Source organism: Bufo gargarizans, chromosome 8 (genome assembly GCF_014858855.1).
Source record: "Bufo gargarizans isolate SCDJY-AF-19 chromosome 8, ASM1485885v1, whole genome shotgun sequence".
Taxonomy (NCBI): domain Eukaryota; kingdom Metazoa; phylum Chordata; class Amphibia; order Anura; family Bufonidae; genus Bufo; species Bufo gargarizans.
The window spans coordinates 98,170,944-98,198,022 of record NC_058087.1 but is presented as its reverse complement, the minus strand read 5'-3'; the positions used below and the strand labels follow the sequence as shown (position 1 = coordinate 98,198,022).

The 27,079-nt window shown below is 41.9% G+C and overlaps 1 protein-coding gene across 2 annotated transcripts in view; it reads right to left on the bottom strand.

Annotated features, from left to right (window-relative positions):
• CFAP410 (cilia and flagella associated protein 410) overlaps positions 1 to 27,079 on the bottom strand; it is a 157,263-nt gene that overhangs the window by 80,120 nt on the left and 50,064 nt on the right. Inside the window, exon 2 of one of the 2 annotated variants that reach the window (XM_044304267.1) lies at positions 5,378 to 5,396. The exons of the other annotated variant lie outside the window; for it this stretch is intronic. Coding sequence (XP_044160202.1) covers positions 5,378 to 5,396 — 19 coding nt within the window. The remainder of the gene's footprint in view (positions 1 to 5,377; positions 5,397 to 27,079) is intronic. 2 annotated transcript variants of the gene reach the window in all.

Genomic DNA, 27,079 nt, shown 5'->3' with positions numbered 1-27,079 from the left:
GTGAGAGAAATATCTTGGCAAACGACAACTTTTCCCATTTTTTTATACAAAGTTGGCATTTGACCAAGATATTTTTCTCACCCAGCATGGGTATATGTAAAATGACACCCCAAAACACATTCCCCAACTTCTCCTGAGTACGGCGATACCAGATGTGTCACACTTTTTTGCTGCCAAGGTGGGCAAAGGGGCACATATTCCAAAGTGCACCTTTCGGATTTTGCAGGCCATTTTTTTACACATTTTGATTGCAAAGTTCTTCTCACACATTTGGGCCCCTAAATTGCCAGGGCAGTATAACTACGCCACAAGTGACCCCATTTTGGAAAGAAGACACCCTAAGGTATTCCGTGAGGGGCACTGCGAGTTCCTAGAATTTTTTTTTTTTTTTGTCACAAGTTAGCGGAAAATGATGATGTTTTTTTTTTTTTTTTTTTTTCTTACAAAGTCTCATATTCCACTAACTTGCGACAAAAAATAAAAAATTCTAGGAACTCACCATGCCCCTCACAGAATACCTTGGGGTGTCTTCTTTCCAAAATGGGGTCACTTGTGGCGTAGTTATACTGCCCTGGCAATTTAGGGGCCCATATGTGTGAGAAGTACTTTGCAATCAAAATGTGTAAAAAATGGCCTGCAAAATCCGAAAGGTGCTCTTTGGAATATGTGCCCCTTTGCCCACCTTGGCATCAAAAAAGTGTCACACATCTGGTATCGCCGTACTCAGGAGAAGTTGGGGAATGTGTTTTGGGGTGCCATTTTACATATACCCATGCTGGGTGAGAGAAATTTGTTGGCAAAAGACAACTTTTCCCATTTTTTTATACAAAGTTGGCATTTGACCAAGATATTTATCTCACCCAGCATGGGTATATGTAAAATGACACCCCAAAACACATTCCCCAACTTCTTCTGAGTACGGCGATACCAGATGTGTCACACTTTTTTGCAGCCTAGATGCGCAAAGGTGCCCAAATTCCTTTTAGGAGGGCATTTTTAGACATTTGGATCCCAGACTTCTTCTCACGCTTTAGGGCCCCTAAAAAGCCAGGGCAGTATAAATACCCCACATGTGACCCCACTTTGGAAAGAAGACACCCCAAGGTATCCAATGAGGGGCCTGGCAAGTTCATAGAAATTTTTTTTTTTCCGCATAAGTTAGCGGAAATTGATTTTTTTTTGTTTTTTCTCACAAAGTCTCACTTTCCGCTAACTTAGGACAAAAATTTAAATCTTTCATGGACTCAATATGCCCCTCAGCAAATACCTTGGGGTGTCTTCTTTCCAAAATGGGGTCAGTTGTGGGGTGTTTGTACTGCCCTGGCATTTGAGGGTCTCCGCAATCATTACATGTATGGCCAGCATTAGGAGTTTCTGCTATTCTCCTTATATTGAGCATACAGGTAATAAGATTTTTTTTTCCGTTCAGCCTCTGGGCTGAAAGAAAAAAATGAACGGCACAGATTTCTTCATTCGCATCGATCAATGTGGATGAAAAAATCTCTGCCCAAAAAAAAAAAAAAAGGAGGGGAAAGGCGTCTGCCAGGACATAGGAGCTCCGCCCTACATCCATACCCACTTAGCTCGTATGCCCTGGCAAACCAGATTTCTCCATTCGCATCAATCGATGTGGATGAATAAATGATTGCCGGGATTTTTTTTTATATATATATATATATATATATATATATATATATATATATATATATATATACACATATACATATATATATATATACAAAGTGTTTGCCAAAGCATAGGAACGCCGCCTCCTCCTCAGCTCGTATGCCTTGGCAAACGTATCTGTCACTGCAGAGGAGAAAATCCCGTCTTGCAGCGCCGCATACACCGACTTGCGTGTAATCTGACAGCAGCGCAATGCTTCTGTCAGAATGCACATCGGTGCTGCAGCTAGTAGATCGGTTGGTCCACCTGGAAGGTAAAAAAAAAACTAAAAAAAAACAAAAACCAGGCCACAACGCAATAATTTTATTAACTTTGGAACAGAACATGTAACTTTACCTTTTGGAACTAAACATTAACCTGTTTGCTTACCTGTTTTTTTTTTTGTTTTTTTACCTTTATAGAACAAACCTCTCCTTCCCCATGGGTCAATGTGCAAAGCGCAAATCGCCCAAAGATGTGGCGAAGTGCGTTATGCACTTTGTCCCATGTGAAAGGAGACGTTTGCAGCAGCTGTGAGTGAATGGGCCCTAATAGCCCTGTGTGCCTATCCTGGTGAGATGATCCCTATGCTAGGTGTACCTGTGTGTGGTACTTTCGGAAACACTCCCCTAAGCATAGGGCAGGGTGGTCGGGACAGTCAGGACAGAAATAGCGGGTGTCACGCCTTATTCCACTCCTGCTACAGACACGACATTTTTTTCGGGGTGGCGGTGGGTTTGAGGTACCAGCAACGACACTGGGGAAGTGTCGCTCGTGTAGACGGCTAACTACACTGGTGGATGGGGCCACGGAACCTCCTGGATACAGGAGGTTCGCGATGATCTTTTCCTGAAATTTGAGGAAGGATCCAGTTCTCCCAGCCTTACTGTAGAGAACAAAACTATTGTACAGAGCCAATTGAATCAAATATACAGACACCTTCTTATACCAGCGTCTGGTGCGTCGGGAAACTAAATACGGATACAACATCTGGTCATTGAAGTCCACCCCTCCCATGTGGAGGTTATAGTCGTGGACTGAGAGGGGCTTTTCAATGACACGGGTTGCTCGCTCAATTTGGATTGTCGTGTCTGCGTGAATGGAGGAGAGCATGTAAACGTCACGCTTGTCTCTCCATTTCACCGCGAGCAGTTCTTCGTTACACAGTGCGGCCCTCTGCCCCCTTGCAAGACGGGTGCTAACGAGCCGTTGGGGGAAGTTCGCGCGGTACCACAGGCGCCAATCCGTTCTAGAAACAAATGCCTAAAGAGGGCCACACTTGTGTAGAAATTGTCCACATAAAGATGGTACCCCTTGCCGAATAAGGGTGACACCAAGTCCCAAACTGTCTTCCCACTGCTCCCCAGGTAGTCAGGGCAACCGACCGGCTCCAGGGTCTGATCTTTTCCCTCATAGATCCGAAATTTGTGGGTATAGCCTGTGGCCCTTTCACAGAGCTTATACAATTTGACCCCATACCGGGCGCGCTTGCTTGGGATGTATTGTTTGAAGCCAAGGCGCCCGGTAAAATGTATTAGGGACTCGTCTATGCAGATGTTTTGCTCAGGGGTATACAAATCTGCAAATTTCAGGTTGAAATGGTCTATGAGGGGCCGAATTTTGTGGAGCCGGTCAAAAGCAGGGTGGCCCCTGGGACGGGAGGCGGTGTTGTCACTAAAGTGCAGGAAACGCAGGATGACCTCAAATCGTGTCCTGGACATAGCAGCAGAGAACATGGGCATGTGATGAATCGGGTTCGTGGACCAATATGACCGCAATTCATGCTTTTTTGTCAGGCCCATGTTGAGGAGGAGGCCCAGAAAAGTTTTAAGTTCGGAAACTTGGACTGGTTTCCACCGGAAAGGCTGGGCATAAAAGCTTCCCGGGTTAGCGGTGATAAATTGTGTGGCATACCGGTTTGTCTCTGCCACAACTAAGTCTAAAAGCTCCGCAGTCAAGAACAGCTCAAAAAATCCCAGGGCCGAATCGATCTGAGCTGTCTCAACCCGAACTCCAGACTGGGCGGTGAAAGGGAAAACTACAGGTGCGGCTGAAGTTGGGGACTGCCAATCAGGGTTTGCCAGCACCTCAGGGACTCTACGGGCACGTCTTTGCGGTGGCTGCGACGGGGTCACTACTGCACGTGCCACCGTACCAGCTTCAACTGCCCTTCTGGTGCTCGCTACTTCACCATGTTGTACGGCAGTGCTGGTACTAGGTCCAGGAAGGGCTGGGCTGCTGGTGTATGCCTCACCACGTAATCCGACAGCACCAGCCCCACTCTGCTGCTCTTGAAGCGGATCCTGCGCAACCTGCGGTCTAGCGACACGGGGCCGGGTACGCCTGCTGCTATCAGGGACCTCAGCCTCCTCGTCCGAACTTTGGGTCAGAGAGCCACTGCTTTCTACAGGTTCGTATTCTGACCCGCTGGATTCATCAGATGAGGGTTCCCACTCCTCATCCGACTGGGTCAGAAGCCTGTAGGCCTCTTCAGAAGAATACCCCCTGTTAGACATGTGGGCAACTAAATTTCGGGGTATTCCCTGAGACTACCCAAGAAAAAAAAAGCAAGCCTGTCTTACAAATGGGAGGCTAGCGAAGTACCGGAGGCCGCTGCGGTTGATAAAAAATATCAAAACTGATTTTTTTTATCGCCGCACTGCGTGTAAAATGAATGTGCAGCGATCAAAAAAAAAAATTTTTTTTTGTCACTGCGGTGGGGCAGGCGTGGGTGAACGCACATGTGGGCGACCGATCAGGCCTGATCGGGCAAACACTGCGTTTTGCGTGGAGGGAGAACTAAAGTGACACTAGTACTATTATAGATCTGACCGTGATCAGTTTTGATCACTTCCAGATACTATAAAAGTACAAATGCTGATTAGCGATACGCTAATCAGCGAATAACGGACTGCGGTGCGGTGGGCTGGGCGCTAACCGATCCCTAAACTACCTAACCAAGGGGCCTAAACTATACTGAAACCTAACGGTCAATACCAGTGAAAAAAAAAAGTGACAGTTTGCACTGATCACTTTTTTCCTTTCACTAGTGATTGACAGGGGTGATCAAAGGGTTAATTGGGGTGATCTGGGGGCTAAGTGTGGTGTAGTGGGTACTCACAGTGATGTGTGCTCCTCTGCTGGAACCAACCGACCAAAAGAAGGAGCAGAGGAGCACAGCAGCCATATAACCCCATCATATTTACTAATATGTGGGGTTATATGGCTGCTGATTGGATTTTTTAAAAATCAGCAGCCTGCCAGCCAATGATCGTGGCCGGCAGGCTGCTGACGAAATACTGTGCTGCGAAATGCCGGCCCGCGATGCGCATGCGCGGGCCGGCTGTGACGTAATCTCGCGTCTCGCGAGAAGACGCGCCGATGCGTCCAGGAGGAACAAATCAACCACCTCCAGGACGCATCGGTGCGTACAGCGGTCCGGAGGTGGTTAATTAGGAAACAGGACCAATGATTTCCTCAAACTTATACTCAGATTGTTCATCATGGAGCTCCTGTAGTAGTGGTTTGAACTGATTGATTTAAAAAACTGCTTCCTAGGGAACAGAATGTCCCAGTTATGCTATATGTTAAAGATTATACACATCGTGTTACTCTTATTTCTTCCATCTTGGATTACCAGTGAAACACACAATTTTTTTTTTTTTAATAAAATAGGTAAGTAGGATTCCTGAGACATGTGGATATTACTTACATCAGTAAGACGGCTCCCCCTGTAATGAAGAAAAACTATATTAATAAATCGATAATTGTGAATGATGTACAGTATAGTACACTATATCAGGGATGAGCAACCTTCAGCACTCCAGCTGTTGTGAAACTACAACTCCCAGCATGCAAACATGCTCAGCTGCTCTTCCAAGGGTACTTTCACTATTGCGGCAGAGGATTCCGGCAGGCAGCTCTGTTGTGCATTTTTATACGTATACAATATTATCTAATGACATTATAATCAAAATGAATGCTCATCTCATTCCCTTTAAGAATAAAATCAGCCTTAACCAAAGTTCTATTATGTGGCTGTATGAGGTTCAATTTATACATTCATAATTTATTTTATATATATATTTATTTTATATATATATATATATATATATATATATATATATATATATATATATATCTCTATCTATCTATCTCTCTCTATCTATCTATCTCTCTATCTGTATGGTATATTTAGTTTACGACATATATTAATAATTCATATAACGTGTTATCTATGTGTAACAATGTATCGTTTTTTATATATACCATGTATTTATCATTTAGAAGGTATTGTAGAAGGTACAGAAACATTGAAGTAAGTTTATGTTAATTAGATTTCTGAGAAGAGTAAATGTTATTTCAAAACAATAGTTATTCATGGATGTAGATAAGTGAAATGTACAAGTTCTGATGCCAAGTATCAAAGCAGTTATATAACATTTTCATCAAGTCAACTTATGTTTCAAAAGATAGGAGAAGACAGCCAACTCCAACAAGTCCAGGATATAGGTAATTAAAAGTGGCAGGAAAAGACCTTCCTCAATGATTTATATTAACCGCCTTCGGACCGCCTGACGCAGATGTGCGGTCCGGAGGCGGCAGCCCTGCGCACAGTGACGCATATACGCGTCATCTCGCGAGGGCCGAGATTTCCTGTGAACGCGCGCACACAGGCACAGAAGGTAAGCGAGTGGATCTCCAGCCTGCCAGCGGCGATGGCTCGCTGGAGATGCAATTTTTTTTTAACCCCTAACAGGTATATTAGACGCTGTTTTGATAACAGCGTCTAATATACCTGCTACCTGGTCCTCTGGTGGTCCCTTTTGTTTGGATCGACCACCAGAGGACACAGGTAGCTCAGTAAAGTCACACCAAACACCACACTACACCCCCCCCCCGTCACTTATTAACCCCTTATGAACCCCTGATCACCCATGATCAACCCATATAAACTCCCTGATCACCCCCCTGTCATTGATCACCCCCCTGTCATTGATCACCCCCCTGTCATTGATCACCCCCCTGTCATTGATCACCCCCCTGTCATTGATCACCCCCCTGTCATTGATCACCCCCCTGTCAGGCTCCGTTCAGACGTCCGTATGATTTTTACGGATCCACGGATCGGATCCGCAAAACACATACAGACGTCTGAATGGAGCCTTACAGGAGGATGATCAATGACAGGCGGGTGATCACCCATATAGATTCCCTGATCACCCCCTGTCATTGATCACCCCCCTGTCAGGCTCCATTCAGATGTCCGTATGATTTTTACGGATCCACGGATACATGGATCGGATGCGCAAAACACATACAGACGTCTGAATGGAGCCTTACAGGGGGGTGATCAATGACAGGCGGGTGATCACCCATATAGATTCCCTGATCACCCCCCTGTCATTGATCACCCCCCTGTCATTGATCACCCCCCTGTCATTGATCACCCCCCTGTCAGGCTCCATTCAGACGTCCGCATGTGTATCCATGGATCCGTAAAAATCATTCGGACGTCTGAATGGAGCCTCACAGGGGGATGATCAATGACAGGGGGGGTGATCACCCATATACACTCCCTGATCACCCCCTGTCATCGATCACCCCCCTGTAAGGCTCCATTCAGACGTCCACATGTGTTTTGCGGATCCGATCCATGTATCCATGGATCCGTAAAAATCATACGGACGTCTGAATGGAGCCTTACCAGGGGGGTGATCAGGGAGTCTATATGGGTGATCACCCCCCTGTCACTGATCACCCCCCCTGTAAGGCTCCATTCAGACATTTTTTTGGCCCAAGTTAGCGGAAATATATAATCTTTTTTGTTTGTTTTTTCTTACAAAGTCTCATATTCCACTAACTTGTGTCAAAAAATAAAATCTCCCATGAACTCACCATACCCCTCACGGAATCCAAATGCGTAAAATTTTTTAGACATTTATATTCCAGACTTCTTCTCACGCTTTAGGGCCCCTAAAAAGCCAGGGCAGTATAAATACCCCACATGTGACCCCATTTCGGACAGAAGACACCCCAAGGTATTCGCTGAGGGGCATATTGAGTCCATGAAAGATTGAAATTTTTGTCCTAAGTTAGCGGAAAGTTATGCAAAAAAAATATAAATTCTATGAACTCGCCAGGCCCCTCATTGAATACCTTGGGGTGTCTTCTTTCCAAAGTGGGGTCACATGTGGGGCATTTATAGTGCCTTGGCTTTTTAGGGGCCCGAAAGTGTGAGAAGAAGTCTGGGATCCAAATGTCTAAAAATGCCCTCCTAAAAGGAATTTGGGCACCTTGTGTCACACATCTGGTATCGCCGTACTCAGGAGAAGTTGGGCAATGTGTTTTGGGGTGTCATTTTGCATATACCCATGCTGGGTGAGAAAAATATCTTGGTCAAATGCCAACTTTGTATAAAAAAATTGGAAAAGTTGTCTTTTGCCAAGATATTTCTCTCACCCAGCATGGGTTTATGTAAAATGACACCCCAAAACACATTCCCCAACTTCTCCTGAGTACGGCGATACCAGATGTGTCACACTTTTTTGCAGCCAAGGTGGGCAAAGGGGCACATATTCCAAAGTGCACCTTTCGGATTTCGCAGGCCATTTTTTACACATTTTGATTGCAAAGTACTTCTCACACATTTGGGCCCCTAAATTGCCAGGGCAGTATAACTACCCCACAAGTGACCCCATTTTGGAAAGAAGACACCCCAAGGTATTCCGTGAGAGGCATGCCGAGTTCCTATAATTTTTTATCGCAAGTTAGTGGAATATGAGACTTTGTAAGAAAAAAATAAATAAAAATAAAAATCATTTTCCGCTAACTTGTGACAAAAAATAAAAAGTTCTATGAACTCACTATGCCCATCAGCGAATACCTTAGGGTGTCTACTTTCCGAAATGGGGTCATTTGTGGGGGTTTTCTACTGTCTGGGCATTGTAGAACCTCAGGAAACATGACAGGTGCTCAGAAAGTCAGAGCTGCTTCAAAAAGCGGAAATTCACATTTTTGTACCATAGTTTGTAAACGCTATAACTTTTACCCAAACCATTTTTTTTTTTTGCCCAAACATTTTTTTTTATCAAAGACATGTTGAACAATAAATTTAGCGAAAAATTTATATATGGATGTCGTTTTTTTTTTGCAAAATTTTACAGCTGAAAGTGAAAAATTTCATTTTTTGCAAAAATAAATCGTTACATTTCGATTAATAACAAAAAATGTAAAAATGTCAGCAGCAATGAAATACCACCAAATGAAAGCTCTATTAGTGAGAAGAAAAGGAGGTAAAATTCATTTGGGTGGTAAGTTGCATGATCGAGCAATAAATGGTTAAAGTAGTGTAGTGCAGAAGTGTAAAAAGTGGCCTGGTCATTAAGGGGGTTTTAGCTAGCGGGGTTGAAGTGGTTAAGAAGGTCAAGCAGGTCATGAGAACATATTATTAGATATTTAATTGTAATGCTTAAAGTTGTGCTGTTCATCTGCAGTACCATCTGGAGGCAGATGGACAATATTATATTATTCCATTATTTGTTTATACCATATTAGGAGTTAATATGACATTATGGTATTATTAGCATGCAAATACACCCACCGTATCCGATTGGGAATCCCTAATCTAAAGGGGGATGATTCTTAGATAAGGGGGGGGGGAATTACTCGTGTGCCGAGTAGTAAGGGAGATCCAGAAAATCCATATTGATCCATCCATATTAAGCCATAGATCCATTCAATTAAAAAGAAAAAAAAAAAAAAAAAACAGAAGAAACTTGGATTATTTTTGGGGGATTACTAGGAAAGTTCTTCAGAACTGGTCCCATCTGAACTCTGTCTACCTTTGACCCGGTAACGTATATTTTGTTTACTACTCATGATATTAATAAGATATTTATCTCGGTATATAGCCAAGAGTTCCCATACTGTGGGAATATATATAGTGTTAGGTGCCTCTTTAATGCTGATTATTCTCTTAGCAAAGATGCATATTGTTAATGGAAGATCTGACATTATTTGAAAAGAGGACTAAACCCTTGGAAAGTTATTTTCCTTAGTCTGATTGCCGAGCTGAATATTTTATCATATTAATATCATATTTTTGATTGGTCATAGGATAACAAAGTCAAGGGATAACAGTTATTTTCCTGTATATCCGTGTTTTATTGCTATAGCCTGTTTGATAAACAGAAGATCCTAAGTTTCTCTTGGTATACGAGTCTGTTTGTTAAAAGTATGACACTGGTTGTCATAAATCACTAAATCACACCGTGCTGATCAGATAGGGGTGTGTTAGCACCACCGTGTGGTACATTTTGGGTATTATTTTCTAACTTCATCATTTGTTTTGCAATTGCATTGATTTTATATTCTTTGTTTTTATAATAAACGATTATATATTTTGCATATACAATTGTCCCTTTGTTTCACTGCTTGCACAAATCTAATTAAAGATACCCGATAAAAATAACTTAGAGGCATGTTTATGTCCGCCTGAAGGATATAATTTTTATATATTTTTTTTTATCCTTTTTTTTTTATATGAAGATTCTTTTATATAGAAGCTATATGACAGCTCCGTCGCCAAAACTGCCTGCCGGATCCGTCAAAACACATGCAAACTGTTGGCATTTGTCAGACAGTCATCAGTATGACAAATTCATTGAAATGCAGGATCTGTCTCTCCGGTGTCATCCAGAAAAACGGATCCAGCATTTTTTTTTTTCACATTTTTTGCGGTCCGAGCATGTGCGGACCGCAATGCTGGATCCGTTTTGTCGGAACAATCGGGGTCAGTCAGGTGCGGCACCTGAGGGGTTAATTGTGCAGATCACATCCCCCGGTAAGAGATCAGGTGCTGCCAGGCAGCAGGGGGCAGTTAGGTAAACAGTTTTTAGTATATTCTAACTTAAAGCGTCCCCATCACTATGGGAACGCCTCTGTGTTAGAATATACTGTCGGATATGAGTTTTCACGATCTAACTCAAATCAGATGGAATATTCTACCATAGTGGCGTTCCCATCGTGATGGGGACGCTTCAAGTTAAAATATACAATCGGATTGGAGAAAACTCTGATCCGATGGTATATTAATAGGGACTCCTGACTTTACATTGAAAGCCAATGGGGGACGGATCAGTTTCCAACTGCACCATATTGTGTCAACGTCAAACGGATCCGTCCCCATTGACATGCATTGTAAGTCAGGAGGGATCCGTTTGGCTCCGCACGGCCAGGCGGACACCAAAACGCTGCAAGCAGCGTTTGGGTGTCCGTCTCCTGAGCGGAATGGAGGCGGAACGGGGCCAAACTGATGCATTCTGAATGGATCCGCATCCATTCAGAATGCATTGGGGATGTACGGATCCGTTCGGGGCCGCTTGTGAGAGCCTTCAAACGGATCTCACAAGCGGAACCCCAAACGCAAGTGTGAAAGTAGCCTTACCTGGTGTTTAACCCCATCAGGACCCTGACATTTTTCACCTTAAGGACCAGGCCATTTTTTGCAAATCTGACATGTGTCACTTTAAGTGGTGGTAACTATAAAACGCTTTTACTTATCCAAGCCATTCTGAGATTGTTTTCTTGCCACATATTGTACTGAAAGACAGTTGTAAATTTGAGTCAAGATATTACATATTTATTTAAAAAAATACAAAAATGTACCCCAAATTTTGAAAAATTTGCAAAATTTTCAATTTCTCTGTTTTAAAATTTCAGAATTTTACTTTTTGGCAGATTTTCCATTTTAATCCATTTTTTCCCAGTAAGAAAGCAAGGGTTAACAACAAAACTATATTTATTGCCCTTATTCTGTAGTTTACAGAGACATGTGGTCGTAAACTGCAGTACGAGCACACGACAGGGCGCAGAGGGAAAGGAACAGCATATGGTTTTTGGAGGGCAGATTACATTGGGATAATTTTAAGTTGCCCTGTCACATTTGAAGACCCCCTGATGCACCCCTAGAGTAGAAAGGCCAAAGAAAAAAACAAAAAAAAAAAATTGGGAAACTACGGGATAATGTGGCAGTTTTGTTGGTACTATTTTAGGGTACATATGATTTTTGGTTGCTTTATATTACACTTTTTGTGAGGCAAGGTAAAAAAAAAATATATATTTTTTTGTTATTTACAATGTTCATCTGATCATGTGGCATTTTTATAGAGCAAGTTGTTACGGACGCAACAATACCAAAAATGGTTGTTTGTTTCAGTTTTACATAATAAAGCATTTTTGAAAAAAAATTATAAAATTCTGTGTCTCCATATTCTGAAAGCCAGAGTTTTATATATTATTTTTTTGGGGAGACTTCTTATGTAAGGGCAAAAACAAACAGATAGGAAGGAGCTCATAATACCAAAAAATATATATACTTTATTAAGACATGATTAAAATTGACATGAATTGGAATGATGAATAAATACGATGCCATAAACAATTAATTATGATCCACATATCCTTTAATCATGGTTCCTTGGTTTTTATATTAGATTTATTGATATATAATGTACATATGTATATATACATCTATGTACTTATTATACCGTATTTTATTATTTCTTATAATGATTCTTTGTATGGTTTGTTCTAATATAATACATGCCGCGCCGCCATATATATATGTGATAAGTTAGACTTTACAATCTGTCCTGTTCCGATCATGTTTTGCATATTGGCTACTTGACTCTCCTCCCCGTGTGATGTGTGCGCGCGTCATCCAGCATCGCCTCCGGCGCCTCACGTCCGTGGCTCCTTACGTCGGAGCCGCCCGATCATGTGACTCTCACGTGGTGGTGGCGTGCCGACGGGACACCAGCTGTGGGGCGGGTGAACTCGACTTTGCTTTGGATTTTCGCACGCCTCTACCCATACACACCTGGGGACAAGCGAGTTCCGATCCCCTCATTGGCTGTGGGAATCCTCTTATACCCGATTCACAGTGATGGCGCTACCCCCTGACGAAGGCACGCCAAAACGCGTGTTGGGGTAGCGCCACCCTGGGTCTTTCCTGCACACGGCTCTTGTTTTGGCAAGCTCCTGTCTCCTGCTATTCTCCTTTATTCATCCATTTTACATGAATTTTGGTCTGCAGTATACTTCCATCTTTATTTTCTGCCTGCATACCAGTCTTCTATCCACTGAGGGGACATGCGCTGACAGGCACCTCACCTGGTACCTTACTGCTTTAGCATTTTGTACATGGGTTTGATTATTTATTCTGCATGTGATTCCCATGCCATACATATACTATGTACCATGTTGTTTTGATCCGTGTGCTCTTTTTTTCCCAGGGTGGCGTTCTTTTTTTGTCCTCCGCCCCCATTTCATCATGTTTATGGCATCGTATTTATTTATTCATCATTCTAATTCATGTCAATTTTAATCATGTCTTAATAAAGTATATATATTTTTTGGTATTATGTGCTCCTATCTGTTTTCGCTATTTAACTTGGAGCTTTTACCGAGTCTTATTTTTGTGTGTCCCTGTTTTTTTGGGGTCTACATCGGTTTAGACACTGTTCTCCCCTTTCCCTATACAGGGACACACTAGGTCAATTTTTTGTTTTTGTTTCTTATGTAAGGGCTCATTTTTTTCGGTATGAGATGACGGTTCGATTGGTACTATTTTAGGGTGCATATGACTTTTTGATTGCTTGGTATTACACTTTTTGTGATGCAAGGTGACAAAAATTGCTTTTTTGACACGTTCTGATAAAACTGAGCCAAACGGATACATCCTGGCACACAATGCAAGTCAATGAGGATGGATCCGTTTTCTCTGACACATTAGAAAATGGTTCTGTCCCCTATTGACTTTTAGTGGTGTTCATGACGGATCCGTCGTGGCTATAGAAGACATAATGCAACCAGATCCGTTCATGAAGGTTGCATGCGGTTGTATTATTGTAACAGAAGCGTTTTTGCAGATCCATGACGGATCCGCAAAAAACACTAATGTGAAAGTAGCCTTACGCAATAATGACAGTGCAGCGTGGGCCCGGAGAAGACCAGGAAGCTATTAAGTACAGCCAACACTATCAGCGCAACACTCACCGCTCCCTATGCTTACTGAATACTAGTGACCGCTATTTGCTATTTTCACCCCACTTTGGGGGAATATAGTGCATCTTATAAAGCAAAAAGTAATGTAATAGGCCTAGACGTATTCCTGGTGTGTAATGAGATTACAGGTTGTCAGTACTATAATTCTGGAGAAGGGTCATTTATCCAGGGAGTTATTTTGATTTGAATTGGAAATGAGGAAAAATTAGAAAATTGGCTTCTACCTCTAGATCAACTTTGCAGGGCTAAACTGACTGGATGGTATGCTTTTTTTTCCCCCCTCGGCCTTACAGACTAAGGAGTAGACGCCAATATTAATACCCCCTTTAGCAGGCGGTGGATGTGCTGAAATTATGTAGAGGCGCCTTCCTCTACATTACTTCGGCATATCTACCGCTTGTCTAAACCTACAACAGCTTTATAGCCTCCTTCCCCGCCCAAGCAAAGTCCCCTTTTTTAGACCTGGCGTGAGCAAGGAAAAGTCACATATTGTGGAACCAACAACTTTTGTGCCGCAATCTGCAACAGATATACACCAAAAAGTGGCACATATCTGTTTGTAAATGTCCCCCTAAGTTACTATGTTTGCTGGTTTCCAAGAAAGCTTGCGCTTTAGGGACACAGATTGAGAAATCTTGAAAGGTCAGATCTGTATTGCTTAGCACCACATGGCAGACAGAAAAACACCACTTGCAGCGTTATGCTGTCCGTGATGGGAGCGCAACTAAACGGAACGCATTTTGGTGTAGGGGTGGGTGATATGGCCTAAAATCTATATTGCAATATAACTTGAAGCATGTGCGATATATATTGCGATATATTATTTCTTCTGTATGTATACAAAAAATACAAATTAATAAACTTTACAATAAATTTTTAGAGGGCGCAGTTTTTGGCTATCTTCGTATTCCAAAACGTGCTTCACTTTGAGGTGATAAAACAAATTGGTTGCATTCCCTCCCAGTCTTTGCCATTATTGTTGCCCGGCATAGTTTGCAAATTATATTTTTCTGTCTCGCATCCGACCCTTTAAACCCAAACCAGGTCCATATGACCAAAGTTGCACCGGTCTTCTTTATGAGAACCTCCTTCTCTTCCTCCCCACATGTAAGCTCCTCTATTAAGTTGACCAAAACAGGCACAGCTTGATGACATCTAGGGCGCCTGCAGGAAACAATTATTTTAGCAATCGAGTACTCGTCTCTAATAAGACAAACTATTACTAACATATTGCTAATTGAATTATATAAATAATATTTTTATATGCCTGTGGTATAGCAAATCATTAGCTCCATGCCATTTGCCATCAGTCAGCGTCAGCCCAATGGCATTTGCCAATTGCCATCATCAGACATGTCCCCCAGAGGCAGTGCCATCAGCCCCATGGCATTTGCCAGCATCTATCAGACTGTCTGATGATAGCAAATGTCATGGCGGGCTGATCTGATGGCACTGGCTCACTGCTGAGGGACACATGTCTTATTCAGACATGTCCCCCTCAGTGAGCCAGTGCCATCAGATTAACTACTCATGGCATTTGCCATCATTAGACATGTGTCCGCCAGCAGTGGGCCAGTGCCATCAGATCCGCCCCATGTGGCATTTGCCATTATCAGACTCCATGTGTCCCCCAGTGAGCCAGTGCCATCAGATCAGCACCCCATGGCATTTGCCATCATCAGACTCCATGTGTCCCCCCCCCTGCTATATATTCAGACAGAGCAGCAGGTCTCAGTTCCATCTGAAGATGATCAGGTTCTGGCCATCCTTTGCAAAAAGATCCTTTCCTTATCCACTATTTTATATGTAAAATTGGGAAAGGGGGGATTTAAACTTAATATTTTAGGGTACTTTCACACTAGTGTTTTTCTTTTCCAGTACGGAGTTCAGTCCTAGGGGCTCAATATCGGAAAAGAACTGATCAGGCATATCCCTATGCATTCTGAATAGAGAGTAATCCGTTCAGGATGCATCAGGATGTCTTCAGTTCAGTCATTTTGACTGATCAGGCAAAAGATAAAACTGCAGCATGCTACGGTTTTATCTCCGGCGAAAAAAACTGAAGATTTGCCTAAATGCCGGATCCAGCATTTTTTCCCATAGGAATGTATCAGTGCCGGATCTGGCATTCAAAATCCGTAATGCACCCGCACTAAATCCGGACCCATTCTCTTCTATGGGGCTGTGCACATGAGGGGTGATTTTAACACATCACTTGTGCGTTGTGTGAAAATCGCAGCATGCTCTATGTTGTGCGTTTTTCACGTTGGCCCCATAGAAGCTAATGGGGCTGCGTGAAAATCGCAAGCAAGTGCGGATGCGGTGCGATTTTCACTCATGGTTGCTAGGATGAAAGTCTATTCACTGTATTATTTTCCCTTATAACATGGTTATAAGGGAAAATAATAGCATTCTTTAATACAGAATACATAGTAGAAGGTCAATATAATAAACATTGGTGGCACAGTGCGCCCCTCCCCCCCAACACCCCAGTATAATAAACATTGGTGGCGCAGTGTGCCCCCCTCAATATAATAAACATTGGTGGCGCAGTGTGCCTTCCTAATATAATAAACATCGGTGGCGCAGTGCGCCCCCCAACACCCGAGTATAATAAACATTGGTGGCGCAGTGTGCCCCCCTCAATATAATAAACATTGGTGGCGCAGTGCGCACCCCCCCAACTCCCCAGTATAATAAACATTGGTGGCGCAGTGTGCCCCCCCTCAATATAATAAACATTGGTGGCGCAGTGCGCCCCCCCTCAATATAATAAACATTGGTGGCGCAGTGCGCCCCCCCTCAATATAATAAACATTGGTGGCGCAGTGGGGAGTGACATCACTGTGCTCATCACATGATACATCATATGATTCATCACCATGGTAATGGACCATGTGATGAGCTCAGTGACATCACCACAGGTCCTGAAGAAAGAACAGGAGACCGGCAGCTACGCGATCAACTGGAGGAGGCGAGTTAATTTTTTAAAATTATTTTTTAACCCTCATTGGCACTTCCCACTGAGCCACCAATGTTTCTTATACTGGGGGGGGGGCACACTGTACAGGGAGTCTAAGAAAGAATCGAATGAGTCACTAAGTCGGATCTTTAGTTCTTTTCACCTGTGACTCATTCGATTCTTTCTCCCTGTACTTGTCAGTGACTCAGAGCTGCTAGTGCTTGCCTTGCCTCAGCTCTGATTGGTTGGTGGGCGGGGAGGGGAGGGGCTGGCAGAAGCAGCTTCCACTCTAGGATCAGATTACACTCCTCCCGAGCCCCTCCCCTCCCTGCTGCCAGCGTCTGTGTGCTGTGACCGAGCTGACTCAGGCTGAGGAGAACATCGGCGGCGGGGCAGAGAACTATCAGCTCCTGTGCCCGTCGCTGTTCAGCTGCAGAGCTGCCGCGGAGGGTCTAGTCGCAAATGGCGACAAGACTAAAAAGTCTTGTCGCCATTTGTAAATTCTAAGTCGCATTGGCGACCATTTTGGTCGCCATCTGGAGCCCTGCAGTGCAGCATGGGGATGAAGAACAGGGAGTGGCGAGTGCAGGAAGAGAGACTGGATGTGCAGTGTGGCAGCACCATTTAGTTCTCCTTACTGCAGCAGGAAACTGCATTTTTGAAATCTGAGATATTTAAATTATCTGTTAAACAAACTCCAGCTAGGACTGCTGCAATGCCACTGCCACAGAGGACCCCCAGAAATGGCAGATGGGTTACTGTAGGTTCTGGAAGACTTAAGAGTGGTGGATAGAAGACATGTCCCACAGTCGGTGGTTCTCCATAATTCATTTGCAGCACTCTCAGAATGTAAGGACAACATGGATATGGACTCAAGCACAGAGGGTGAGAAACCATCGACTCCTGTCTAATGTATGCAAGACTGCAGCCAAGGACAAAAAAGATAAAGTGAAGTCTCAAAGGAAGCAGCTGTTGCTGGGTGATTCAATCATAAGAAGTGTGGAGCTTAAAGAAAATGGTTTTGTGAGATGTCTCCCTGGGGCTACTGCTAGAAGAGATAGAAGACGTATTATTAATATTGTTAAGCAAGCAAAGCAGGAAGGGGACGTGGATGTTCTTGTCCATCTAGGGACAAATGACCTGGCTTGCAATGAAGTGTCAGAGGTGAAAAAATCTTTTATCACACTTGGTAATGACGTACAGGATTTTGCATCCACCATTTCATTTTCTGAAGTTCTGCCTGTGCATAATGTTCAGAATGATAGGCAGAGGCGCATAAAGGAGTTCAACATATGGCTTGGTAAATGGTGTCAAGAGCAAGGATTTGGCTTTGTTTCTCATGATAGCTCTACTTGGAATAGAAAGGAACTGTACAAAAAAGATGGTTTGCATCTTTCTCTCAAAGGAACAAATGTACTTAGTAAACAACTCCAAGAATTTGCAAAAGAGTATTTAAACTAGGAAGGGGGGGCAAAAGAGTGAAAATAAAAGAGTCCAATTGCCCCCCGAAACAATGCCAGAACAGGTCAGAAGCACAGAGGTTAAGAAATGATAAGCTCAGAGTCCTGTCTACAAATGCTCGCAGTTTAGGTAAAAAAAAAAAAAAATCAATGAACTTGGGTCAATAATGGCATCTGAGAATGTAGATTTAGTGGCTGTTACGGAGACATGGTTTAATGAAAGAAATGACTGGGACATAACCATATACAGAAGAGACAGAGAAGGCAAGAAAGGAGGAGGAGTGGCCCTGTATGTGAAAGATAGCATTAAATCTAACCTAATACAAGTTGGTGGGGCCAACATAGTCAGTTTGGGTTACGTTGCAGTTTGCTAATCATGCAGTAACTTGACCAGGTGGTCTATATATCACACCTACACGAGTTAAAGAACTAGATGATCTACTAGTTGAAGAAATAGCTAAAATGACAATGAAAGGAGAAGTTATCATTATGGGAGATTTCAATCTTCCAGATATAAACTGGAAAACCAAAATAGCAAGTTCTACCAGGAGTACAGATATTCTAAATTCCCTACTGGGGTTATCCCTACAACAAGTGGTTGAGGAGCCAACCCGGAGGGAGGCCATTTTGGATTTGGTATTCACAAATGGGGATTCGGTATATGATGTCATTGTAGGCGAAACCTTGGGCTCTAGTGATCACCAGTCAGTGTGGTTTAATATAAGAACTGTGAAAGAGTCCCACCACACAAAAACAAAAGTTTTAGATTTTAGAAAAACAGACTTTTCAAAAATGAAATTAGTCATAAATGAGTCCTTATCAGACTGGAACGGATTACATGGAGTCCAGGAGAAATGGGACTACTTAAAAGGTGCATTATTGAAGGCAACAGAAAAATTGCATTAGACTTGTCAGTAAAAGCAAAAAAAAGGAAGAGACCACTGTGGTACTCAGCAGAAGTGGCCCAAATCATTAAAAATAAAAAGCTAGCATTTTGTAATTATAAAAAAACCCAGAGCAATGAAGATAAGGAAATCTACAAGATTAGGCAGAAAGAGGCCAAGCAAGTTATAAGAACTTCTAAAGCGCAGGCAAAAGAAAAAACTAGCTCAGTCTATGAAAAAAGGGGATAAGACATTCTTCAGATATATAAATGAAAAAAGGAAATTAAAATAAGGAATAACTAAATTAAAAACAAAGGACGGAAGGTATGTAGAAGAGAATAAAGGGCTAGCCGACTGCCTTAACCCCTTAAGGACCAGGCTCATTTTCACCTTAAGGACCAGGCCATTTTTTGCAAATCTGACCAGTGTCACTTTAAGTGCTGATAACTTTAAAACGCTTTTACTTATACAGGCCATTCTGAGATTGTTTTTTCGTCACATATTGTACTTCATGACACTGGTAAAATAAAGTCAAAAAAATTAATTTTTTTGCATAATAAAATACCTAATTTACCAAAAATTTGGAAAAATTAGCAAATATCAAAGTTTCAGTTTCTCTACTTCTGTAATACATAGTAATACCCCCAAAAATTGTGATGACTTTACATTCCCCATATGTCTACTTCATGTTTATAGCATTTTGGGAATGATATTTTATTTTTTGGGGATGTTACAAGGGTTAGAAGTTTAGAAGCAAATTTTGAAATTTTTCAGAAATCTTCAAAATCCCACTTTTTATGGACCAGTTCAGGTTTGAAGTCACTTTGTGAGGCTTAGATAATAGAAACCTCCCAAAAATGACCCCATTCTAGAAACTACACCCCTCAAGGTATTCAAAACTGTTTTTACAAACTTTTTTAACCCTTTAGGTCTTCCACAAGACTTCATGGCAAAAAGACATACATTTTAAGAATTTTGATTTTTGGGAAAATTTTCCAATATAATCAATTTTTTCCTGGAAAAAAACAAGGGTTAACTGCCAAACAAAACTCAAAATGGGTTGCCCTGCTTCTGTAGTTTGCAGAAATACCCCATATGTGGTCGTAAACTACTGTTTGGCCGAACGGGAGGACATAGAAGGAGGGGAACACCATATGGGTTTTGCAAGGCAGATTTTGCAGGACTGGTTTTGTTTATACCATGTCCCATTTCAAGCCCCCCCTTGTACCCCTAGAATAGAAATTGCAAAAAAGTGACTCCATCTAAGAAAGTACACCCCTCAAGGTATTCAAAACTGGGTTTACAAACTTTGTTAACCCTGTAGGTGTTCCACAAGAGTTAATGGCAGATGGAGAAACAATTTAGAAATTTCTATTTTTTGGAAAATTTTCAATTTTAACCCATTTTTTACAGCAATAAAGTAAGGGTTAACAGCCAAACAAAACTCAAAATGGGTTGCCCTGCTTCTGTAGTTTGCAGAAATACCCCATATGTGGTCGTAAACTACTGTTTGGCCAAACGGGAGGACATAGAAGGAGGGGAACACCATATGGGTTTTGCAAGGCAGATTTTGCAGGACTGGTTTTGTTTATACCATGTTCCATTTCAAGCCCCCCCTTGTACCCCTAGAATAGAAATTGCAAAAAAGTGACTCCATCTAAGAAAGTACACCCCTCAAGGTATTCAAAACTGGGTTTACAAACTTTGTTAACCCTGTAGGTGTTCCACAAGAGTTAATGGCAGATGGAGAAACAATTTAGAAATTTCTATTTTTTGGAAAATTTTCAATTTTAACCCATTTTTTACAGCAATAAAGTAAGGGTTAACAGCCAAACAAAACTCAAAATGGGTTGCCCTGCTTCTGTAGTTTGCAGAAATACCCCATATGTGGTCGTAAACTACTGTTTGGCCAAACGGGAGGACATAGAAGGAGGGGAATACCATATGGGTTTTGCAAGGCAGATTTTGCAGGACTGGTTTTGTTTATACCATGTTCCATTTCAAGCCCCCCCCTTGTACCCCTAGAATAGAAATTGCAAAAAAGTGACTCTATCTAAGAAAGTACACCCCTCAAGGTATTCAAAACTGGGTTTACAAACTTTGTTAACCCTGTAGGTGTTCCACAAGAGTTAATGGCAGATGGAGAAACAATTTAGAAATTTCTATTTTTTGGAAAATTTTCAATTTTAACCCATTTTTTACAGCAATAAAGTAAGGGTTAACAGCCAAACAAAACTCAATATGGGTTGCCCTGATTCTGTAGTTTGCAGAAACACCCCACATGTGGCCGTAAACTACTGTACGGACACACGGTAGGGCGTAGAGGGAAAGGTGCGGCGTGTGGTTTTTGGAAAGCAGATTTTGCTGGACTAATTTATTTACACCATGTCCCATTTGAAGCCCCCCTGATGCACCCCTAGAGTAGAAACTCCATAAAAGTGACCCCATCTAAGAAACTACACCCCTCAAGGCATTCAAAACTGGTTTTACAAACTTTGTTAACCCTTTAGGTGTTCCACAAGAGTTATTGGCAAATGGAGATGAAATTCGAGAATTTACATTTTTTGCCAAATTTATTATTTGCTCCATTTTTTCCAGTAACAAAGCAAGGGTTAACAGCCAAACAAAAGTCTATATTTATTGCCCAGATTCTGTAGTTTGCAGAAAAACCCCCCATATGTGGCCGTAAACTACTGTACGGGCACACGGTAGGGCGTAGAGGGAAAGGTGCGGCGTGTGGCTTTTAGAAGGCAGATTTTGCTGGACTGGTTTATTTACACCATGTCCCATTTGAAGCCCCCGTAGAGTAGAAACTCCATAAAAGTGACCCCATCTAAGAAACTACACCCCTCAAGGTATTCAAAACTGGTTTTCCAAACTTTGTTAACCCTTTAGGTGTTCCACAAGAGTTATTGGCAAATGGAGATGAAATTCGAGAATTTAAATTTTTTGCCAAATTTTTTATTTACTCCATTTTTTCCAGTAACAAAGCAAGGGTTAACAGCCAAACAAAAGTCTATATTTATTGCCCAGATTCTGTCGTTTGCAGAAACACCCCATATGTGGCCGTAAACTACTGTACGGGCACACAGTAGGGCGTAGAGGGAAAGGTGCGGCGTGTGGCTTTTAGAAGGCACATTTTGCTGGACTGGTTTATTTACACTATGTCCCATTTGAAGCCCCCCTGATGCACCCCTAGAGTAGAAACTCCAAAAAAGTGACCCCATTTTAGAAACTACGGGATAGGGTGGCAGTTTTGTTGGTACTATTTTAGGGTACATATGATTTTTGGTTGCTCTATATTACACTTTTTGTGAGGCAAAGTAACAAAAAATTGCTGTGTTGGCACCATTTTTATTTTTTGTTATTTACAACATTCATCTGACAGGTTGGATCATGTGGTACTTTTATAGAGCAGGTTGTCACGGACGCGACAATACCAAATATGACAACTTTTTTTGGTTGTTTGTTTCAGTTTTACATAACAAAGCATTTGAAAAAAAAAATGATTCTTTAGTGTCTCCACATTCTGAAAGCCATAGTTTTATTTATTTTTTGGGCGACTGTCTTGTGTAGGGGCTCATTTTTTTCGGGATGAGATGACTGTTTGATTGGCACTATTTTGGGGTGCATATGACTTTTTGATCGCTTGCTATTACACTTTTTGTGATCTAAGGTGACAAAAAAATGGCTTTTTTTACACCGTTTTTATTTTTTATATTTTACGGTATTCACCTGAGGGGTTAGATCATGTGATATTTTTATAGAGCAGGTTATTACGGACGCAGTGATACCTAATATATATACTTTTTTTTTATTTATGTCAGTTTTACACAATGATTTCATTTTTGAAACAAAAAAAATCATGTTTTAGTGTCTCCATAGACTGAGAGCCATTGTTTTTTCAGTTTTTGGGCGATTATCTTAGGTAGGGTCTCATTTTTTGCGGGATAAGATTACGGTTTGATTGGCACTATTTTGGGGTGCGTATGACTTTTTGATCGCTTGCTATTACACTTTTTGTGATCTAAGGTGACAAAAAATGGCTTTTTTTACACAGTTTTTATTTTTTATTTTTTACGGTATTCACCTGAGGGGTTAGATCATGTGATATTGTTATAGAGCAGGTTATTACGGACGCAGTGATACCCAATATATATACTTTTTTTTTATTTGTCAGTTTTACACAATGATTTCATTTTTGAAACAAAAAAAATCATGTTTTAGTGTCTCCATAGTCTGAGAGCCATAGTTTTTTCAGTTTTTGGGCGATTATCTTGGGTAGGGTATGATTTTTGCGGGATGAGATGGCGGTTTGATTGGCACTATTTTGGGGTGCGTATGACTTTTTGATCGCTTGCTACTACACTTTTTGTGATGTAAGATGACAAAAAATGGCTTTTTTTACACCGTTTTTTTAATTTTTTTTTTACGGTATTCACCTGAGGGATTAGGTCATGTGATATTTTTATAGAGAAGGTTAATACGGACGCGTCAATACCCAATATATAAATATTTTTTTTATTTATTTAAGTTTTACACAATGATTTCATTTTTGAAAAAAAAAAAAATGTTTTAGTGTCTTCATAGTCTGAGAGCCATAGTTTTTTCAGTTTTTGGGCGATTGTACTATGTAGGGGCTCATTTTTTGTGGGATGAGGTGACGGTTAGATTGGTACTATTTTGGGGGGCATACGCCGTTTTGATCGCTTGGTGTTGCACTTTTAGTGATGTAAGTTGACAAAAATGGCTTTTTTATACACAGTTTTTATTTTTTATGGTGCCTATCGGATGGGGTGGATCATGTAATATATTTATAGAGCCGTTCGTTACGGACGCAGCGATACCCAATATGTGTGTTTTTTCTTTTTTTTTCAATTTTTTATTAGAAAATCAGGGGAATGGGGCTTTTTTTTTTTTTTTTTTACTTGAAACTTTATTTTTTTATTCCAAACACTTTTTTTTTTAACTTTTTTTAAAACTTTATTTCTATCCCACTCTGATCCCCTCTGCAATGCATTACAATACATCTGTATTGTAATGCATTGCCTGTTAGTGTATGACACTGAGTCATACACTAACTGGTTGCCTAGGAGACCCAGCCTGAGGCTGGATCTCCTCGGCTCCCGTAGAAGGCAGTTCCCGATGCCGTGCAGGGCATTGGGCAGCCTCTGCACGGCATCGGGCTGCCTTGTCACGCATCGGGTCCCCGCCACAGCAGCGCGGGGACTCGATGCGATCACTCACCTGCCGCAAACAACTTCTATGTCGCGGTCCGCGCGGACCGCGGCATAGAAAGGGTTAATCCGCCGGCATCGCTGTAAACAGCGATGCCGGCGGATACAGCAGGGGCCCGGCTACCAGGGACTGCCGGACCCCTGCAGTGATCGGGTGCGCACCGCTCCGGTGCCCGCCCGATCATCCTGCCGTACATGTAAGGCGGAATGCATTCTGGCAATGCATCCCCCGCCGTACATGTACGGCGTTCTGCGCTAAGGGGTTAATGAATACTTCTGTTCAGTTTTTACAAAAGAAAAAGAAGGAGAAGGACCTCCACTAGAAAGGATGACTAATAAATCGTTTGATGCATGTGTCTTTACAGAGGAAGATGTTCTAAGTTTGCTGTCTAAAGTGAAGACAAATAAGTCACAGGGGCCTGATGAGATACACCCCAAATTATTAAAAAAGCTTAGTGGTGAGCTGGCAAAACCGTTAACAGATTTATTTAACCAATCATTAGTAACAGGAGTCGTCCCGGAAGATTGGAAATTGGCAAATGTCGTGCCCATTCACAAGAAAGGTAGAAGGGAGGAATCGAGCAACTATAGACCAGTGAGTCTGACATCAATAGTAGGCAAATTAATGGAAACCCTATTAAAGGATAGGATTGTGGAACATCTAAAATCCCATGGATTGCAAGATGAAAAACAACATGGGTTTACTTCAGGGAGATCATGTCAAACAAATCTTATAGATTTTTTTGACTGGGTGACTAAAATAATAGACGGTGGAGGTGCAGTAGACATCGCATATCTAGATTTTAGTAAGGCTTTTGACACTGTCCCACATAGAAGACTTATCAATAAACTGCAGTCATTGAGCATGGACTCCCATATTGTTGAGTGGATTAGGCAGTGGCTGAGTGACGGACAACAGAGGGTTGTAGTCAATGGAGAACATTCAAAACAAGGTAATGTTACCAGTGGGGTTCCACAGGGATCTGTATTGGGACCAATTTTGTTTAATATCTTCATAAGTGATATTGCAAAAGGCCTCGATGGTAAGGTTTGTCTTTTTGCTGATGACACAAAGATATGTAACAGGGTTGATGTTCCTGGAGGGAAACGCCAAATGGAAAAGGATTTAGGAAAACTAGAAGAATGGTCAGAACTCTGGCAACTGAAATTTAATGTGGATAAGTGCAAGATAATGCACCTGGGGCGTAAAAACCCAATGGCAGAATATAGAATATTTGACAGTCCTGACCTCAGTATCTGAGGAAAGGGATTTAGGAGTAATTATTTCAGAAGACTTAAAGGTGGGAAGACAATGTAATAGAGCAGCACGAAATGCCAGCAGAATTCTTGGATGTATAGGGAGAGGTATAAGCAGTAGAAAGAGTGAAGTGCTTATGCCGCTGTACAGAACACTGGTGAGACCTCACTTGGAGTATTGTGCGCAGTACTGGAGGCCATATCTCCAGAAGGATATAGATACTCTAGAGAGAGTTCAGAGAAGAGCTACTAAACTAGTACATGGATTGCAGGATAAAACTTACCAGGAAAGGTTAAAGGACCTTAATATGTATAGCTTGGAAGAAAGAAGAGACAGAGGGGATATGATAGAAACTTTTAAATACATAAAGGGAATCAACTCGGTAAAGAAGGAGAGCATATTTAAAAGAAGAAAAACTACCACAAGAGTACACAGTTTTAAATTAGAGGGGCAAAGGTTTAAAAGTAATATAAGGAAGTATTACTTTACTGAGAGAGTAGTGGATGCATGGAATAGCCTTCCTGCAGAAGTGGTAGCTGCAAATACAGTGAAGGAGTTTAAGCATGCATGGGATAGGCATAAGGCTATCCTTCATATAAGATGGGGCCAGGGACTATTCATAGGATTCAGATATATTGGGCAGACTAGATGGGCCAAATGGTTCTTATCTGCCGACACATTCTATGTTTCTATGTAGAGAAGCAAGTTCGTTTAGTTATTGTTGGTCTCATCTGAGCTCTGATATGGGGGTCTGATCTGAAGTCTGATGAAGGGTGGGGTCTAATTTAGGGTTTGATCCGAGTTCTGATGAAAAACATTTTTTTTTCCTCTTATTTTCCTCCTCTAGAACCAAGGTGCATCTTATAAAGCGAAAAATACGGAAACATCAATTTCTAAACTGTACCACGAGCCACACAAGAAAGGCAACAGGAGATAAGGGAGATTAACAAGTGGCTCAAGAACTGGTGTAGGAAGGAGGGGTTTGGGTTCCTGGAGAACTGGGACGATTTTTCTATCGGCTCTATCGTAGGGACGGGCTGCACCTCAATGGGGAAGGGGCAGCTGTGCTGGGGAGAAAGATAGCTAGAAGTTTGGAAGAGTGTTTAAACTAGGGACTGGGGGGAGGGAAATTACATTATAGGAGGGGAAGATAGTGCAGATAGAGACCGGAGGCAAGGTAGTGAGACTGGGGGAGGAATGGAAGGAGGGACTAGAACAGTTCAGAAGGAAAGGTGTAGGGTAAAAAATATACATTAACCTCTAAAATGTATGTATACTAATGCCAGAAGCCTAACTAATAAAACTGGTGAACTGGAATTAGTGATGTGTGAGGAGGACTATGACATAGTGGGAATAACTGAGACATGGCTGGATGATAGCTATGACTGGGTGGTTAATGTACAAGGTTACAGTCTGTTTAGAACGGATCGTCAAAACTGGAGAGGAGGAGTGGTCTGCCTTTATGTAAAGTCATGTCTAAGGCCCACACTCCGCAAGATATAAGTGAGGGACATGAACATGTGGAGTCACTGTGGGTAGAGATA